Source organism: Periplaneta americana, chromosome 4 (genome assembly GCF_040183065.1).
Source record: "Periplaneta americana isolate PAMFEO1 chromosome 4, P.americana_PAMFEO1_priV1, whole genome shotgun sequence".
Lineage (NCBI taxonomy): Eukaryota > Metazoa > Arthropoda > Insecta > Blattodea > Blattidae > Periplaneta > Periplaneta americana.
This window is the reverse complement of record NC_091120.1, coordinates 201817831-201838708: the sequence shown is the minus strand read 5'-3', so window position 1 is coordinate 201838708 and position 20878 is coordinate 201817831. Positions and strand designations below refer to the sequence as shown.

At 37.0% G+C, this 20878-nt stretch overlaps 1 protein-coding gene across 11 annotated transcripts in view; it reads right to left on the bottom strand.

Moving 5' to 3' along the window:
- LOC138698620 (gastrula zinc finger protein XlCGF17.1-like) overlaps positions 1-20878 on the bottom strand; it is a 40204-nt gene that overhangs the window by 9241 nt on the left and 10085 nt on the right. For 2 of the 11 annotated variants that reach the window (XM_069824685.1, XM_069824687.1), the window contains exons 5-7: positions 16091-16228; positions 12154-12236; positions 2571-2696 (exon numbers count right to left, since the gene is read on the bottom strand). In XM_069824685.1, the coding sequence (XP_069680786.1) occupies positions 2571-2663 (93 nt within the window). In that variant the 5' untranslated portion in view covers positions 2664-2696; positions 12154-12236; positions 16091-16228. Of the gene's footprint in view, positions 1-2570; positions 2697-3888; positions 3927-4394; positions 4595-6474; positions 9455-12153; positions 12237-15195; positions 15285-16090; positions 16229-16374; positions 16543-18142; positions 20611-20878 lie in introns of those variants that run through there. The other 9 variants (XM_069824693.1, XM_069824694.1, XM_069824686.1 and 6 more) reach the window with 8 other exon arrangements.

Below are 20878 nucleotides of genomic sequence, written 5' to 3'. Positions count from 1 at the left end.
CTTTCCTATCCAGTCCTCTGACTGAACTCTTACTTTCTTCGACCCCGACGGCATTAGATCATTCGAGGCCTAGGGGTTCATTTCTCTTTCCTTCCTCCTCTTTCTACTTTTCTGTTCCTAGTGCTGACCTGCTATGGCACTAAAATCGTCCTCCAGTGGCTTAAGGAGGGAAAGCTGGTGATCAACAAGATCTCCCAGCTAGGTGCAATGGACCCGTCGACCAACAGCAGGTGTGGTCCTCCAGACATTCTGGGGGTTGTGTGTGTGAATGAAGTAGCCACCAAAACGTTAAAATATGGTGTTCACTTAAATCGGCCACAACTTGCCATTTAACCACTCCAGTACTTTATTGTCAAACGCCGGGCATTAGAAAACAACAACAACAACATTTCTAACGTGAACAACTGAAATATTGTTTAAATAGACAAAACTGTGTAATTCTGTGACGTCAGTGTCAAGAAGCTTGCGTAGGTTATAACTGCTTTACAATGATAACTGAATCACTAAGGGCTAACTTAAGCTCTAACATACAATAATCCAATCTCGCCAAACATGATGTACCTATGACGTTATACCAGCCATGTCTTGCAACAAGTGACTCTATGACCACAAATATAATATAATAGAGTAAGGTTGTAGCCATGCTTGCATGCAAATTTGGGACTGCGAATGGCCATAGGTTAAATGCCCATTTTGTGTGATTATTTATCGAATGAAGTATTTTCCAGGTTTTTCTTAATTGTAAGACGAATGACAGGTAATAACATGGCGAATCCTCGACATAATCTCGCTAGATACTATCTCCCATTACTTATTCTATAGAATAAGGTGCTGAGGTGCACTCGTTTGAGTGACTAGTTGGCCGGGATCCGACGGAATAAGCGCCGTCTTAAATCACGAAGTGATTTACGCATATCATATATATTATTTTAATGTACCGAAGTAAATATGATATTTCCATGCAGATATTCTGCATCATCATACGATGAAAGAGTAATGGAACAGAGAAAAATTCTCTCCGGCACCGGGATTTGAACCCGGGTTTTCAGCTCTACGTGCTGATGCTTTATCCACTAAGCCACACCGGATACCCATCCCGGTGTCGGACAGAATCGTTTCAGTTTAAGTTACACTTTCATTGTATGATGACGCAGAACTTCTGCATGGAAATGTCATATGTACTTCGGTACATTAAATAATATATATATATGATATGCGTAAATCACTTCGTGATTTAAGACGGCGCTTATTCCGTCGGATCCCGGCCAACTAGTCACTCATAACGAGTGCACCTCAGCACTTCAGACCTACGTTCATAGACATCTATGACGTAGTGCAGAGGGCGGCCACTAGAGGGAACCCAAGAGTTGGAACTTAAACTGAGACGATTCTGTCCGACACCGGGATGGGTATCCAGTGTGGATTAGTGGATAAAGCATCAGCACGTAAAGCTGAAACCCGGGTTCAAATCCCGGTGCCGGAGAGAATTTTTCTCTGTTCCATTACTCTTTCATCGTATATCTAGTAGCTGATACACTGTCTTTTAATAGTTTCACTACATTACGCGCCATATACTTTTCGATCTTGACATACAACGAGAAATATATGTAAGCTCTACACACAGTGAATCAATGTTCTGGCTCAAGTATCATCATGAAGTTATTCTTGAACTTATTTCGCCATGATTTTCACTATAATGTAAAATAATAATTTAAATTTGATTAAAGAGCGTTAGTACATATATTCACCTGAGATTTGGCGACATTCATTGCTAAAAGTATGGGCACTATTTTGGTCAAATAATATACACTTTACGACCATAAAAGGAACGCTGACATCCGAACAGAATTGAATATCACCGTCATTACGGATACTATAGAATCTTTTTTTTTATTATTTTATTAGGTTATTTTACGACACTGTATCAACATCTAAGGTTATTTAGCGTCTGAATGAGATGAAGGTGATGATGACTGTGAAATGAGTCCGGGGTCCAGCACCGAAAGTTACCCAGCATTTGCTCACATTGGGTTGAGGGGAAACCCCGGAAAAAACCTCAACCAGGTAACTTGCCCCGACAGGGATTCCAACCCGGGCCACCTGGTTTTACAGCCAGACGCGTTGACTGTTACTACACAGGTGTGGACCTATAGAATCTTACCGCAACAACTGGTATGGACATGTATTAAGAATACCCAACAATAAGTTACCCAAGAGACTATTGGACTATACACCTCACGGAAAACGAGACCTCGGAAGACCAAGGAAGAGATGGAAAGATCAACTTTCTTCTGGAAGCGGAACAGGCCAGGAGGCCTAATCCAAGACTGTTATTGATGATGATGATGATGATGATGATGATGATGATATTTATATACCTAATGACACAAGATATGCTTTTAATCAAACATACACACCACACAAAAAATACACATTATTCACAAAAAACACACTAAAAACGCAAAAAAAAAAAAAAACACACACACACACACACACAAAATATCTTTGGGAATGATGTAAAAACATGCAAAATAAATAGTGATAAATAGGCTATGTTCAAATAGGCCTACCTCTGGCAAAGGCTTCTTCTCTTCTACAACTACGTCATCACTTGCATGTGGAGCCAGTGGGTCGATCCCAGGTTCTGTCTTGATCACATCCATCACAATTCCAAGGACAGAGGTAGAAGGTGACAACTGTTTGCAGAATAGTCATTCATTAATATAATATTTTGAAATCAGTAAGTGTTATGTGTAATAATGAAAGATCATATATCCTGAATTATCAATATAAAATTATATGCATTCACAATAATATTTGTAAATTGTTCTCTGAGGTAAAGTAGTATCCATTACGGTCGAATATGATCAATTGTGGGCTGCTTCCCACCAGCTAACAAAATAAAGTCATTGGTTGGAGTTGAGCATTTTGCTTGTGCAAGATTTAACTTATTTGTTCTGTAGATAAACATGAATGAACACAAAAGTCCAGTGAAGACCATTTGTAAAGAAACAATGCATACATCCTTTATTGCTTTGTAGAACAGCTGTACAGTTCTAGGTTATTCTATGGAAAGCATTAGGTGCCGGAAAGTAAAACCAGTGCTTAGAACGAGTTTTTAGGCTTTCACGGTGACTGTGACTAGAATTAGGTTTTTGGGTAATCCGCATTGTCCTGAAACTTGACATTTCCAATGTTCCACCTCTCTGGTCTTACCCTGATGACGGAACCAGTATGTAGTTCCAAAACGTTGCAAATTTCAAGTTCCAGGACATGGTGGATTACCGAAAAGCCTAATTCTAATCACGTAGTGGTTCCCAAACTTTCTGAAGGCGCGAATCACTTTTGCGCGAGATTTCTGTTTGCGACCCCATCCACTACCGTAAAAGTTCTTGACCCCATTAAAAAATACAAATCCCTGTAACACTGCAAACAACTATAATTTTATTCAACTGCGTCATCCTCGCAACGTAACTCAAACACGCAGCTGCTTGTCATCTTAACATGTCTCATTCCCAACAACTCTGTCCTCATCCCACCTAAAAATTACATTATTTTTCCATAAATATTAATTAGTTTTTTTTTTTTCAGCTGCTTCATATATCGGATTTCCATTTCGTGTTTAGAAAAACAGCACGTCTCCTATGAAGTCTTGAGAAATGTGCAAGTAACAGATTGTGTTTTCAGGCTGGAAACTAATTAACTTTGCGTTCCAAGCGTCATAAATTGGTTCTTTGACCTGCAGCCAAGAAAATGGGATTCAGTCATGTTGATTTGTTTAAATACGGAGTCACCTGGTATGAAGTATATATGCCCATCCCTTTATACATGACAGATGTGGTATAATTAGATTTTTTCACACAAATACCATATCAGAAACTATCCCACCTTATTAACACAGTGCAGGAATCACTAATCTGCATCTAAAGTCAGTCAAACATATTTTACTTTTCCACATGCCTTTTACTGTCAATGAGTATCTTAGTTTAGCACTCCAAATTTAGCTTACAGTAGTTAGTATCTCCTTTTGTGTTTACTGCTCTTCTTTTCTATCTGATTCATGTCTGGGGTGAGACTGCCCAAGAGGATAAGGAAACCAAGAACCTTGTACAAGTAATGGTCTGAAGAAAACTGTGGAGAATTCACTTAATTACTGAATGTATTGATTGTCTATTATTTGTATATTATTGTAGACATCTTGTATGTCGGAAAAACATGTATGTAACTGCATATTTATTATGTATTCACTCTGACGATGCCATGAAATCATTGTATTTCCTAAGGCTAATAAATATCTATCTATCTATCTATCTATCTATCTATCTATCTATCTATCTATCTATCTATCTATCTATCTATCTACAAATCATAATGAATACCATATTTCAACCAACCTAATGTAAGTTAAGAGAATACAACAAATGATGAACCTATGAATGGAGATTCAGTTCTAATACTTCGACGATTTACTATTCTATTGATGTAATACAAGTCACACGCACTTCTGATCAGTACCACTGTTCTAACCGTTTATAAACTCTATAAATCAATCATCCAAAGTGTAATTTTCAACTTTCTCATTATTATTAAACTTTCAGTACATTTATATTGAATCATGTATGCCGTGGAGGAGTTTGCCAATTTAACGCCATTATTTATTTCATCTATTCAACAATATAGTTATTATGAAGTAGAAAACAGTGATAATAATAGAAGTAATACATATAATAGAATCGTATAATGGTAATTTAAACTTAATCAGTTATAATTTTGCAATACTATTCCCCAAATTGAAATAGGTAACTATTAACAAACAAATATAACATGAAACTCTGGGTAAACAAAACAAAAGCATTAACAGTATCAAAGAAAACTTAGAAATAGATGGTAAACAATATAGAGCAGGTAATGAAATCCAATTAACTAGATACAGATTACTAACACAACACAATAATTTTACTGATGAGGTAATATGGCTATATCAAGCCAGCATTGCTAACAGAATTGGAGGTTAAGTTAATAATGGTATGAAATAATTTAAGAAAGGAGAGCAAAACTAGGATATACGGATCAGTTGAAGACCTACCCTATTTATTATCATCAAAATAATTATGGAGTTTCTTGAAAGCTACAATATGTTAGTTACTTCTCTCAAGAGTGTGGTTCTATCCTGAAATATGTTAATATTGCTCTGTTTATTATAGGAGGAACAGATTCTAAGAAGTGGAGAGTACTTATAATAACATGTCCTAGCATAGTTTATATTAAATGTTTTACTGGTCCTACAGTTCTCTCTTGGTACATGTATTGTTATCTTAGACAGTAGATGACTAACTTTCAACATTAAAAAAGAGACAAACGAGGTGAGTAAGAAATACTATTTTCATTCGTCCATAAGGAATTGTAACCAAATTATTTAAAAAACAGAAATTTAATAAATCTTTAACACTTTCGATTTTGTTAATAACGGCCTATTTCATTTGATACGGGTTCCATATAATACAATATTCAAGTTTAGATCTAACTAATGAAAAAAAAATAATGAATAAAATTTTTAAACCATCTTGGGAAGAGAATTTTGGGGTGTGTCTAAAGATAAATCCTAGAAACTTAAAAGAATGAGATACAAGATCAAGTATATGTCTAAAAAAAAAAATCATATTAATCGAAATAGGATAATCAGGAAGAACATTCGGCAATGCATTCGCTCGTAATCGTGGGCCTTATAAGTACGTGGCATTCACTTAATCAATGGTAAAATGTTCATTGCAATGACGGTATTACCTGTAGTTGTCCAGTCCTTTCTCTTTACAGTTTTCCCCCCACAATTCCTTACGCTTCTGGGTTTTAGAAAACCTTTAAAAGTAAAATGTACGTCATGAACCACGAAGGAGAGTATTACGTCATGAAAAACATAGATTAAATATAGTACCAGTACTTACTTGTCTATTAAAGCCGACTTTCCTTTTTGCTATTCCTGTCACTTTTGTTCTTGCGCCCGTAAACACAGCAGATAGGCCTACCTATAATTATGTTCCTGGTTTATGTTAAAACAATCCAGTTCATATGCCACGACTAATCTGTATCTGTGACGGCATAACAGATGTTCTTTATAAATGTAGGTATATAAAGACAAGTGTTGTGCTGCATCGATTCCCGATGAAGTTATGGACTTGTACTGTTGATCTAATCCTTCGGCATGGGGCATTCAAATCAAAATGGAAGTATTTAATATGCTATAGCACCATATTTATTTATTTATTATTTCGTTCTGTACGCAAATCATGGTGGATTAGTTGCAGTCCAGTTCTTAATCCACCATCACCGACTATAAAATGATTACAACTTAATGAGTATGGAAGCATATCAGTAAATCATACATTTCTGTTTGACATTTCTTTAGATTAAAATATATTATTATTATTATTATTATTATTATTATTATTATTATTATTAATTCTTCCTTTACTAATATAATATAATTATTTTTCTAACAAATTTATACATTGACCCATCATCAAGCAATGAAAATTATGAACCCTTATTATATTCGAAACCATCCTAAATTTCCACAATGGCCCAAAGGTTCAATCAGCATATCAAATTGAGTACCAAGTCTTTCCCGGGGATAAAAACGCAATTTGAGCGTGATGCCGACCACACCACCTCATTCTGGTGCATGGGGTTCTATCTCCATTCCCTGCAAGCGCCTTCATGGCATATATAGGGAGATAACTTTACCTTTCATTCTATTTACACGAAAGACAGAATACACATATTCAAATACTACAGGGAAAAATAGATCAAAATATAAAAAAAACACAAAAACATACCTGTGAATTCTGTATTTCAATCCTAACATTACTCATAAGGCACACAAATATTTTACAATTATTGTTATGAAGTGTTAATGCAATTCATGTGAAGGTTCGGGTCATTCCTTTAACACAGACAAGAGATGGATTTCTATCTTATGTATGAGTGTATAAGCCATTATAGAAATCACAGTATGAATAACCACACTCATTTACGTTCTGATTTGTACGAACTCATATCAGATGAGCACACTGATACTGCATATTATGATAGCCTAAAAAACTAGGTACCACAATTGAGGAGTAGCTGCAGTAAGGGCCCATGCTCCAATATGCCGTTCTGAGATATACAGCGTGATTCATTTTTACGTGTAAATACTTTTGTGTGTATATTGTAGAGGTGAAACTAAGACTAAAACGTTCTATACAACTTTTTCTCTAAACCTTAAATTCCAGAGTTCTAGTAGATGGCACCTACGTCATAGTAACTGCATAGGCATCACTGTTCTCCCACACATTTGGTGTGGTATTGTGGGGAATCAGTTACTCCAACCTGGAGTTCTACCTCTGCGTTTGACTGGGGAAACCTACCGCGCATTCTTGGAACGCGAATTGCATGGTCTGCTACATGATATCCCTCTTGCAACGGAAGTGAACTTATGGTTTATGCACGATGGTCTCCTGCGCATTACTGCCGCAACGTAAGGGCGTATCTCAATGCTGCGTATCCAGGTCAATGGATAGGTCGCGCAGGGCCAACTCCATGGCCAGCCAGATCACCGGACATGAACCCTCTGGACTTCTACCTTTGGGGACGCCTGAAGTCGTTAGTGTATGCCTCTGCTGTACCTAACGTACAAGTACTACAACAGTGAATTGAACATGCGTGTGGAATTGTTCGTAATGAGATGAACGGGCTGTGTAACGTTCAGAGATCACTAAGGCGGCGAGCACAGTTATGTCTTCAAGTTGAGGGGCAGCACTTTGAACATGCATTACACTAAGAATTGTGCAAATGTGTAAAGTCTAGAAGAAATTGCTTTACATTCTTTACTGTCTTTGGTTTTAGTTCACAAAACGTGCATAAGTGGACTGCCGAGGATATGGGTTTAGTGACTTTGGTTGTTTTTGTAATGAAGTCCAAATGCACTGTAGGAAAGTGATGATTAGTTTACATTTGGTGTGTTATCCTTTCTTTGTTTAGGAGAGCAAGATCCACGCAAAATCGAGTTAACTCTGGAATTAAAGGTTTTGAGAAAAAGTTGTATAGAACGTTTTAGTCTTAGTTTCACCTCTGCATTACACACACAAAGTATTTACACGTAATAATGAATCACCCTGTATGGAGTTGAAATTTTTAAAAACAGTCCAGGGCCTATAAAATATATTGAAATAAACAGGTTTATCAGCATTACTGTTCAACATTTCTCAACGAAACTTTGTGACTATAACAAAGAAACTACGGAGAATCGATTTATGCATTCTCCGGAAAAAGGGCCTATGGGTCTATGGGCTCTTATTGCAGCTACGTCCTCAATTAATGTCTTTTCACAGCTGATGTTCCAAGATTCCCCACATATCACTCATTTCTCATATATGGCCTATGGAACTACAATCACCGCGCATCAATATCTGACTGATGCTGCTTATATGGATTCTTAGATTATATCCTAGATCATATATATATATAACAGATAACTCATCGCTATGTTAAAATCGGTAGCACTTTGAAGAGAACAACCGCCAGGATCGCCGCCCATCCCCCGTAAACGAACACGAGATGGCAGTACAGTCGCTAATGCAATTCAAATGGGAATTATGACGTGACTCCTTATGTAACAACTAAATGGCAGCATAGTAAACCTGACAAAAGTTGTTAACGTCAAAGCCTATAATGCCGACCTGTTACATGTATGATTTAGGAATATATGTATGTTCGGGGGAACATTTTTCACATCTGAAAAGTTTCTCCCGAACGTGCTGGCGTTTATCAATTAACACGTCAGAGAAATTGCATTTAAACAGCATCCCTATCAACGTGCTGGCGTTGATGTCTTTTCAGTCTTGCAGATTTCCAGAAACTTTTACCACATTCGCCGCATGGAAATGGTTTTTCACCAGCGTGATGACGTTTATGCATATTCAAACTTCCTGATCGTGCAAAACATTCTCCACATTCATTACATTTAAACGGTTTCTCGCCAGTGTGCTGGCGGACATGTCTTTTCAAACGTCCAGATTCTGGAAAACTTTCACCACAGATGTCGCATTTAAAAGGTTTCTCCCCTGTATGCAGACGTTCATGGATTCTCAAACTTCCCGACTGAGTGAAACACTTAGAACACACAATGCATTGGAAAGGCTTCTCGCCTGTGTGTTGACGTAAATGATTCGTCAGTTTTCCAGATTCTACAAAGCATTTACCGCATAATTTGCAGTTGTATGGTTTTTCACCTGTGTGAATTCGTAAATGCCTCTTCAGACTTTGTGCGTAAGCAAACTTTTTCCCACAAGTGTTACATTTCTTTAAATTGTCGTCTTTCTCAATAGAACTTTGACCAATGGTTTCTTCCTGCGTCAATTCACAATGCTGGGATGACTCCTCACTCGAAAGATTATCTTCATGTTTATGTGGAACGCTGTGATTAGAAACAAGAAAGCTATTATCTAGAATCAGAACATTGCAATATACATTACATTATATTATCCAGAAAAGAAACACACACTTATTGGTAATATACACTTTCCAATGAATAAATTTTCTTCTGATACAATTTACACAGTAGAACTCCTTTATAACGGAAAGTAAAATTGTCGCCTATGAAGAACGGTCTGCTGTTTAGAAATAGTTTAGGGTGATGCTAGCTTTCTCCTGGCTAGCAACCAGCTGAAAGGACTCTAAAATATGCTTTCAAGTCTCAAAACAAGAATCACAGGACTGAGCGAACATATGAAACAATCAAAGGTAAAGGTATCCCTGTAACATGCCATGAAGGCACTTGGGGGGCATGGAGGTAGAGCCCCATGTTTTCCATGACCTCGGCACTAGAATGAGGTGGTGTGGTCGGCACCACGCTCTGACCGCCTTTTACCCCCGAGAAAGACCCGGTACTCAGTTTTATAGGAGGCTGAGTGAACCTTGGGGCCATTCTGAAAGTTTGGCAACGAGAAAAAAATCCTGTCACCACCTGGGATCGAACCCCGGACCTTCCAGTCCGTAGCCAGCTGCTCTACCAACTGAGCTACTATGAAACAATCAAGGTTATTACAAATTTTAGTAGACGACAATGTTCCACAATATTCGTAACATACATAACCAAAATAAAACAGCAATTAAACAAGATGGTAAGCTGTCATCTTGGACACCCATCAATACTGGTGTAAGACAAGGATGTGGATTATCACCCATTCTCTTTATTATTTATATGAACCGAATAATTAAAGAGTGGAAGCAAATTCGCCATGGATTTTTTTTTATTTTAGTAGGTTATTTTATGACGCTTTATCAACAGCTTAGGTTATTTAACGTCTGAATGAGATGAAGTTGATAATTCTGGTGAAATGAGTCTGGGGTCCAACACCGAAAATTACCCAGCATTTGCTCATCTTGGGTTGAGGGAAAACCCCGGAAAAAACCTTAACCAGGTAACTTGCCCCGACCGGGAATCGAACCTGGGCCACGAGGTTTCGCGGCCAGACGCGCTGACCGTTATTCCACAGGTGTGGACCTTGCCATGGATATATACAAATTAACAGACACCTTAAATTGGATTCAATTCTCTTTGCAGATGATTTGGTATTATTAGCACTTTCAGAAGACGACCTCCAAAGGTCAATATATAATTTGCAGCAAGTAAGAGCCATACAATATGGAAATTTCAACAGATAAAACAAAAATTATGGCATTCTGTGGGAAATACCCAATACAAAGTAAAATTTGTCTCGATAATAAAATAGTAGAAAGATGTAATAGTTTCCCATATTTAGGTTACAATCTTTCCATTTTTGAAGAATTGGACATATCACAGAAAATTAATAAATACAAAAGAGCTATGGGCATTATAAATAGTGTGATGAAACCAACCTTGGTTCAGAAACACACCCGCATACGTCTCTACAACACAATGGCACGACCGATGGCAGCGAAGCATGGACACTGAGGAAAGCAGATAAAAGCAGAATAATGGCTTGTGAAATGTGATTCATGCGAAGAACAGCGGGCTATACTAAATGGGATCTGAAAAGAAATTGTGAAATTTTAAAGGAACTAAAAACTCAACCAGTTTTAGATTACATTGTTCAATATCAGTCTAATTGGAAACATCGTTTGAAAAGATTGAGCAATAGCAGACTCCCAAAGGCAATTTATAATTATGTACCACATGGCCAAAAATCTGTGGGTCGTCCTGCTAAGAGATGCCGTGAAAATTTTATGTTAGACCGTAACAAGCCTTGTGGCCTAACACTTGTCAGACAGAAGAAGAAGAAGCTAAATACAATATAACAAAAATAGTACAGTACACGTACATTATTAACTTGTGCAAGTAACAAGTTTAACAAGTAAAAATCTGCATGGTATTAATTTATTGTACAGTATTATTTCTCAATATCAATATGGAATCCATAGCAATTGTAAATTCTTTCAAGTACCTAGGCATAACACTACAGTCCACTGCATCATCCTTTAGAGTTCACTTTAGAGAAGGAACAGACGCAATAAGAAACTTCTATGATATTAAAGAACCCACCAAAGAACCTGCTACACGTGAGGAACTGAAACAGTCAATATCGGATGTCGTTGAAAACATCCCTAGGAATGTGCTTACTAATGCCGTTTATAGCATAGAAGAAAGAATATTTGTTATTGAACAACAAGGTGGTGGTCATATGTAATTGTTTCGTGTTTTAATAAAAATCCCATTTCTTTACGAACAAAATGGTGTTTTTATTTTTGTGGAATCTAAAAATTTGACAAACTTTATTACCATTTCAAAATGGGAACTTACTTTTGAATAAAACCTTACATATAATTACGGAAGTGTATTTAATTCATTTGGCCTATTTATTTTATATTATTAAGAGTCAGTGAATTGAAGTAGGCTATTAGATTTTGTCTGTTACGTTCCACATGATGTTACATTACAAAAGAAAACTCTGTTTCATTGTCTTACACAGGTTTTTGTCTGATCATATCTGTAGAGATGAAAGCAGTACATCAGAAACTGTTTGGTAACAGCTCTGTTTAGTCTATATTTCTTTCAAGTTTAATATACTTGCTGTGCAGTTAACAGTACAGCGACTAAGGTAATTAAGTCCAATCTGTGTTGACGACACTCACCTTTCAGTCAAGACGTCATGTTCCTCTTTTGTTACATCTAGCTTCAGATCTTCGTTAAATATGTCCAAATCACATGCCCCGTCCTGTTAAAAATTAAACATATCATACAGAAATAATATTCTACCAATGAAGAAGAGTCCACACCTGTGGAGTAAAGGTTAGCGCATCTAGAGCAAGTTACCTGGTTGAGGTTTTTTTCCGGGGATTTCCCTCAACCCAATATGAGCAAATGCTGGGTAACTTTTGGTGTTGGACCCCGGAGTCATTTCACCAGCATTATCACCTTCATTTCACTCAGACGCTAAATAACCTAAGATGTTGATAAAGCGTCGTAAAATAACCTACTACAAAGTGTCGAAGCAGAAGATGACTGGGTCTCTCAAATGTAAAATATTTGAGAGTCCATAAAAATCCAAATTTTTATTTTCAGATTGTTTCAACACTCCATGTAATATTTTATGTAAATTTCTATTTTAAGATCAAGATATCTTTGTATGAACATTCATATTCTCCATAATAATGTGATCAACACTTGTACATAGAAATATTATAGCAACGGCATTAGTTGCAAGGAAAGTCACTTCAATCACGTGTGACTTAGGCTCATGTGACGAAGCTTCGCAAATGGAGATTCTACTTTATCTCCGACAATCCTGACAAACTGTATTGTTTTCAAGCATGCCATGCCCAAGATATTACTTGGATAATTTCGAATGGAAGAATGTAAAAAGACATAACCTCCTACAATACTAAATAAAGGGAATGACATCATTACATATTATGGACAATTCCATTTAGCCCAGTCCACAGTCGTGTGTGGTGAGATCAGTCACTCTTAGACTAAGTGCATGTTGAGACGCAGGAAAAGATTGCACGCAGGATAAGAACACAGTGACAGCGCATTCTGCAGAGTGAATCACGCACTACCTATCGCCATTTTGAGGGCTGGACGTTGTACATATTTTACACTTTCACTTAAACTTGCATAATATGGAAGAACTGTTGCTAGATTAAGGTTTCAGACAAGGAGATACTAATTTTCTTGTCACTACAAAAACGAAATCCATCGAAAGCGCTTAAAAGGAGTGGAGAATTCGCTTTAACTCATGACTTTACCGATAGCAACTTTACAGATTACTTTCGGTTTCCAATGATTCGTATCATATAAAATCTTTCGTTGGCAAACAGTTTCAGTGAGTTTTTCAGTCACGTGCAGTGGCGGCTCGTGGGTATTGAATTAAGGGGGACTGCATACAAAAATAAACCAAGCAACTTACTTTATTTAAAGATTAGTTCCATGCGCCTTATCTTGTAAGTTGTGTTTAAATGAGACAGGCTCATGTTAGTAGATTTACTGGCATTTAAAAGAATCCTGCGGACAAAATTCCAGGCGACGCTGATATAACCCCTGCTGTTACGAGTGTCGTTAAATAAATCATAATTTAATTTTTTATATGCAGATTTGAACCTTAGAAATATCTAACTAGCGATGTTGTAGTTGGTTGTATAATATATATATATATATATATATATATATATATATATATATATATATATACATGATACATCAATAAATGAAAAAAACAACTGAGCCAGAAATTGAATTCAGGATATTCAAGAGTACGCACCAGAGCGCTTGCCTCAATTATTGTGATGTTGTTAGATGTTTTAGATTCCATTATGGTTTGAAAACATTCTAGCAATGGCTCCTTCTTCTCATGAACAGCATTTACTGTTCTTATTTTAAATCCATCTTGTTGCCCCAGCTGATGTAATTGTCTTTGAAACACATTAATCTAATACAACCTGTATGGAGATCGAGAGAAGAAAGCAGGGATACTGGATAAATTAGCAAAAAATATGCGGGCCTTTGTATTTTGTTTAGCGGCTCTTTCCATTATGAGATTCAACTGATGGGCATTTAATTTCACATTTCTCCTGAATTGCTAAGGTACTGAACTGAATAGACTGTAAATATTGTACAGAATTAAACATTGTTGCACTTGTTATACTCACAACATTAAAGAAAATGTATTTAAAACTGCGCGCTACTGACAAACTGCTGCAAATTTTGCAGCGCCTGGAAACTCTGGATTCACGGCAAGGGGCAGCAGGGAGGAGGGGTAAAACTAACGCGCAAAGCATCCAAGACGAGACTGGCAGCTCCAGGGGAGGAAGTGGCTTCACCCTATAGTCCTTGTCTCTGGTTTCGCTCTGGCAGCACCAGGGGAGGAAATGACTTCACTAACGATTGAGTGCATGTCATTGAGAGCGAAATATTTAAAAAAAATTCGAGCTGCTAAATAGAGACTGTATAATAAATGTTTTTCACAACATAAAACGAGACAAGAGCCACAAATGTGTGGAGGTGCTGCACCTCCGCAGCCCCTCTTTGAAAGCCACCCCTGGTCACGTGGGAATTGTGATACTGCGAGCAAAGGAATCTGTGTTCGAACACTGCATATAGCAGGAGGGAGTGGGTTAGTTGTGCTTCGCTCTCCTTTGCAACGTAACCAGCGCAAATGTATTCAAACCTTACAATTGCAGAAACCTGCATTGCCTTCATCTCAACAAACATTTAGCCTCCCAGTTCGTGTGATATTAAACACACTTAACCAGTCACATCAATGCAGTTTCCATATTAAACATATCAGATATAGCTTCAGGCAATGAAACATTTATCCTCCATTTTTTAACAGATTTCGTATGTAATTTAATGTATCATTGGCTATCAGGATATTGCAACTAGAGTACCGGTAGTTCAGATCTTTAATTATGATGAAAATAATTTTCAAAATGTTGCAAAAATATGTGGAAAACTTGTGGCAATTAGATACCGGTAAATGACAAATGCATTGATAAATCGACTGCCCGGCCACTATCAACTTGGCGTCCTTGAGTGAAAAATACTGCAGAGCCAGAGAATGATTTCGTTGACAGAAATTCAGCATTAGCAAACAACAACATTTCTAAATCGAACTTCAGGAATGCAAAACTGTCGTATGTATGGGTACCTAAGCAATATAAGAAGAAATGCTTTACCAGTAATTATTCTTCTTCCAAAGCAGAATATTAGATATGGATTCCTTCCTTAGTGTCTTCCGAATTAGGTACTGCAAGGTATTTCGCAACTGAAACCCGATGGAAAGATTTTGTAAGAAGCTGACCTTTGTGAATGAGTAGCCAAGTTAGCAATTAATTTGATATAAACCAAGAAACAAATAATTAATTGCGCACCAAGAGAACGATAGGTGAAATTTTATTACTGTACTGCCAGTATAGGAAATTAAAAACAAACACTGAAAATACCTTAGTTTTGTAGTGTGGAGTAGTAGAAACTCGATGTGATCACTGGGACAGCTGTGGTAACACCCAACCCGCCCTAAATATGTCCCTTACTTATATAGGAAAATCGTTGTACTTGAAGGAAGAAGGCGGCCATATTCCGTCGTTGTGACGTTGAGGTGGAGTGGGAGAATGATTGCAGTGTCGCCAACTGTGGTAACCATTCATATTATCTTACACACCTAACAAAACCTAACCTAACGTGCTACACACCTATTGTAACATTCCTAACGTTTAGCACACCTGTTGTAATATTCCTCACAGTTTCATTTCGTTTGCCGATATTGCCTATAGCCTGGAACTGAAGAGTCATCTAGCGAAGTGAAGTGAAACTGCGATTCTGTTAATTACGTTTCCTAAGTTGTTTCTGTGTTATCTGCAGAATTATCGTGTCATTGTAGTGATAATTGCAATAATATTGTACAATAAAAATTGAAATGTGTCGTGCCTGAGATAAAAGTGTTCTAAATTGATTTCCAGCGTCACAATCCCAGTGATAAACGTGTGAATATTCGTTAGGAGTCCGTTGGAAATGGCAGTAGAGTAATAAAATTTTACCGAATGATAAGATACATGATAAAACGCAATTCACCTCAGCTTCATTTTTCACTACAGGAACTTTATCTTCTGTAACAGATTCTTCACGTTTCACCTCCGATGTGAAATCATAGTTGGCGTCCATGCATTCCTCTTTCATCCGCGCACATTGCGGATTTAATAAATTTCCTTCCTGCAGAACATAGAGAAATTGCAAAATGATTATCGGTTATAAAATTTTTAATGAGTTAAAGGGACTGGATCAACGTCCCATTCCACACGCATACGGACTACTTAAATATAAAAAAACATATACTGATAAAACGCTTTTTAATTTACCTGTAACGAAGGTTTTCCCTCTTGCACATCTGTGCCACAACTTTCTCCACAAGCCAGCGGGTCTACGTCTGGCTCATTTTTGATAACATTCATCCCAACTACACAATTACTCAGAACGGATATGTACTGTGTATATTTAAAGAATTGTTGATCTGTGATCGGCCTGTTCAGAATTTCGTATTTTCATCGGCTATTTATCTTAGCTGTTGTTAATAACAATATTAATAAGACATCGATTTTGTTTACATTCTAGTCTTTAATGTAGAATCATTATCCTTTTTTTTTCATATGCACAAAATGTGTTAAAAGACTAGGCTATAATATTACAAACTGATATGGAAATACCCTACTGTATGACGTATAATGTGTCATAAATAGTATACCAAATTTTAAATTTTATCTAAAGATGTGAAATAGAGATTTACTTACAACATTATTTTCTTAAGGACTGACCCAACTTCATAACCTGATACAACCAAATCTCACCTAACCTAAAAGACTCAAACCGTGAATCGTAGCCTATATAGTAGCCTACAGTTATGGCCAATAACGTCTTGGTAAAGAAAAATGATTTAAGTTAACAACAAATATTTTCTAACTACTATTAGACACTGAGTCGTAGCATACATTACCAGACGTCCTGGATTTCCCAGGTTCTCGATTTTAATGGAGTGTCCTTTGTCCTCGACTGAGTTGTATTTGTCCCGCAATGTAGAAAATGTGACATCGGCACTGCACCTCAGTATGAGACAGGAGCGACTGCGTCTGTATGACTTAGGATACGGAAGCGAGCAGTATCTCATTCAGCAGTTAAAAAACAATGTGGATTAAAGCATCATTTATCTGCGAGTTAAATTGCAGGATTATGGGAGTTGCATTGAAAATTTGGAACCTGTCCAAGAAATTCGGAGCAAAATACCATTGCGAACCGAGGGTACAGGGATTTAGAAAAGACGACATGTCGGAAACTGAACGAAAACAAGAGTACAGGACCCATTTGAAGATCGTGTGCCAGAGTACTATAATGGAAACAGCCCTACCGTGGATATATGTACCTAATTTTGATGTTAAGTGATATTCAGATGTTTCGGCAATTCAGATTTTTGTAGTTAATATTGTCGGCCATTTTCGCCCGCCCCAGCTCACGCATCAAGTCTAAATGGTTTGCGTAGTCTTAAGAAGCGACATGTGCCCTCTATCCAATTGTAAATAAATCATTAACGTCTCTTAATAGCTCCCATCCAGTAAGCATTTCAAATTTACACTCTTTGGAACATCGAAATTCTGTATATGCCTCTTAAACCACACTCAGGGAAAGATGTAGTCCCACATAAAGAAAATATCAACGTAGTCTTATGCTTGTTCAGAATAAAAAATTAAACATACACCATTTAACATAAAGAATCTTAGTAAGCAATAACAAATAAGGATGTAAAACCACAATTTGTAGAAAATACGAATTATAATTTCAGTCATTTTTTTATAGCCAGAATAATACACGATTATACTTCTCTTTAATCGCTTAAACATAAATTTATTTTTGTTGTAGAAGAAACTATAACTTTTAACAAAGTGTGCTTTAAAAAATGTTAATCTTCTCCCTGTCCTCTCAACTATATACCTAGAATCAAATAAAGCAAGACTAGCATGAGAATATTATTCAAACGATATGTTTGGAGAAAGATGTTTGTAACTACAGCAACTTTTTATACAGGCTTTTTTTCTCTAGAATTAAAGACTAATTATGTTTATTATTAATTTGATTTCATTTAATAATGGGATAGGAAGATTTTCTATTCTAATATCATTAAAAGTATAGATGATGATTATTATGCTTATATGCGCGGCCAATACTACAGTTGGTACAGCAACTGCTACAGGTCCTGGATAAAATTCTGTGGTGACGAAATTTTCACGTTTCCTAAATTTCCAGGAGAGCCCAAGGTTCACAGAGCCTCCCATCAAATTGAGTACTGGATCTTTCCCAGCTTAAACGCAACTGCAGAATGGTGCCGACCACACAGCCCCATTCTAGTAGCGAAAGCATGAAGTGAACACGTGTGAAGTAACAGCTAGCGCGTCTGGCCGCGAAACCATTTCGTCTGGGTTCGATTCCCGGTCGGGACAAGTTACCTGGTTGAGGCTGTTCCGGGGTTTTCCCTCAAACCAATATAAGCAAATGCTGGGTAACTTTCGATGCTGGATCCGGGATTCATTTCACCGGCATTATCACGTTCACCTCATTCAGACGCTAAATAACCTAAGATGTTGATAAAGCGTCGTAAAAAGAAAGCATGGACTTCTATCTCTATGCCCTCCAAATACATTCATGGCTTATATGAGCCGTTCAGAGCAGAAGTAGTGTAAGTCAAAATTGGGTAATAGGGTTTAAAGTAAAAATTCTGTAAAATACAGCGCAAAGTAGCAATTAATATGTCCCTCGTGCTATCCACTGACTACTAATGCTTTAAATACAATGAATATTAATTGCTACTTTGCGCTGTATTTTATAGAATGTTTACTTTAATCCTCATTATCCATTTTTCACTTACACCACTTTTGCTCTGAACGGTTCATTACTTATACGAAGTTCACACCTGTGGAGTAACAGTCAGCGCGTCTGGCCGCGAAACCAGATGGAACGGGTTCGAATCCCGGTCAGAGCAAGTTACCTGGTTGAGGTTTTTTCCGGGATTTTCCCTCAACCCAATGTGAGCAAATGCTGGGTAACTTTCGGTGCTGGACCCCGGACTCATTTCACCGTCATCATCACCTTCATTTCATTCAGACGCTAAATAACCTAGATGTTGATACAGCGTCGTAAAATAACCCAATAAAATAAAATAAAAATAAATACTTATACGAAACAGGTGATGTTCAGATATATTCAAATACTACACAAAAAAATATCAAATCTAAAACAAATTTCTGATATCTGTACTTCACTCTCTTTTGTATGAACATAACATTGTTCATAATGCATACAAATATTTTAACAGCTAAAAATTTAAAAACCGTTATGAACTATTAATGCTGTTCATCTGAAGCTTCAGGGATGTGGATCATTATTTTAACACAGACAAGAGATGGAGTTCTGTTTTGTGTGGCAATTTATACCTGGCCCTGGAACAATTTTTCCCTTGAAATTATTCAAATCCGCTTTACAGGGAGCTTCACCTAAAAGACTAGATTTGCATAATTTATAATCCATTTTACCAATACACTGCTACAGAAATCAAAGCGAGAACAATGGCACACATTAGTTCTCGCTATTAAGACAGTATCCAAAAAGTACAATTAATATTCATGACCCTATGCTACAATTCCACAGCTGATATTCCGACATTAACTTCTGTATCAGTAGCAATACAACATGTGACTGGTCTGGTAATCATACTTCGGGAGAAAATATTTTCCACGTAGTTCGCATGTGGTTTCTACCGAATGTGCTGCCGTATATGAATTAACCGATGACGGCTCATCAGAATATTTGTCACAGACACTACATGTGAATTGCTTCACGCTGTGTGCTGACGTTCATGTTTTTTCAGACTTACATTTTTCGAAAAACGTTTACCACAATCGCCGCATGTGAATGGTTTCTCACCAGTGTGGTGACGTTTATGTCTATTCAAACTCCCTGAACGTGAAAAACATTGTCCGCATTCGACGCATTTATAAGGTTTCTCACCAGTGTGTTGTCGTTCATGTCTTTTCAAACGTCCAGATTCTGGAAAATTTTCACCACAGATATCGCATTTAAAAGGTTTCTCCCCTGTGTGCTGACGTTTATGGATTTTTAGGCTTCCAGACTGAGTGAAACACTTAGAACACACATTGCATTTGAAAGGCTTCTCGCCTGTGTGGTGGCGTAAATGATTTTTCAGTTTCCCTGATTCTGAGAAACATTTATTGCACAATTTGCATTTATATGGTTTTTCACCTGTGTGAGTCCGCAAATGCCTCTTCAGACTTCGTGCATAACCAAACTTTTTCCCACAAGTTTTACATTTCATTAAACTGTCGTCTTTCTTAGTGCAATATTTCTCCTTGAGTTTCTCTTTTTTTGTAAACAGTCTGTCAGAAATTTGACCCTCAAAAGCGGTTTCGCTCGCAGGCTTGTCTAAACAGACAATGTTGCTAGTACTTTGACTAATGATGCTTTCTTCCTGCGTTAATACACTGTGCTTGGATGAGTCTTCATTCGAAAGATCACTGTTATGATGAAGAGGTCCACTGTGATTAGAAAAAGGAAAGCTATAATCTAAAATTAGAACATTCTCGGACACATTGCAATATACATTACATTATATTATACAGGAAGGAAACAAACATCCATTAGTAATGTGCACTTCTCAATGAAAAAATTATCTTATTGTACAATTGACACAGTTAAAAACTCCTTTATAACGGACACCTCTGGGAAAAGTAAAACTGTCAACTATTAAGAACGGTCTGCTATTCAGAAATAGCAAAGGGTGAAATGTTATGTTTTATTTAACGA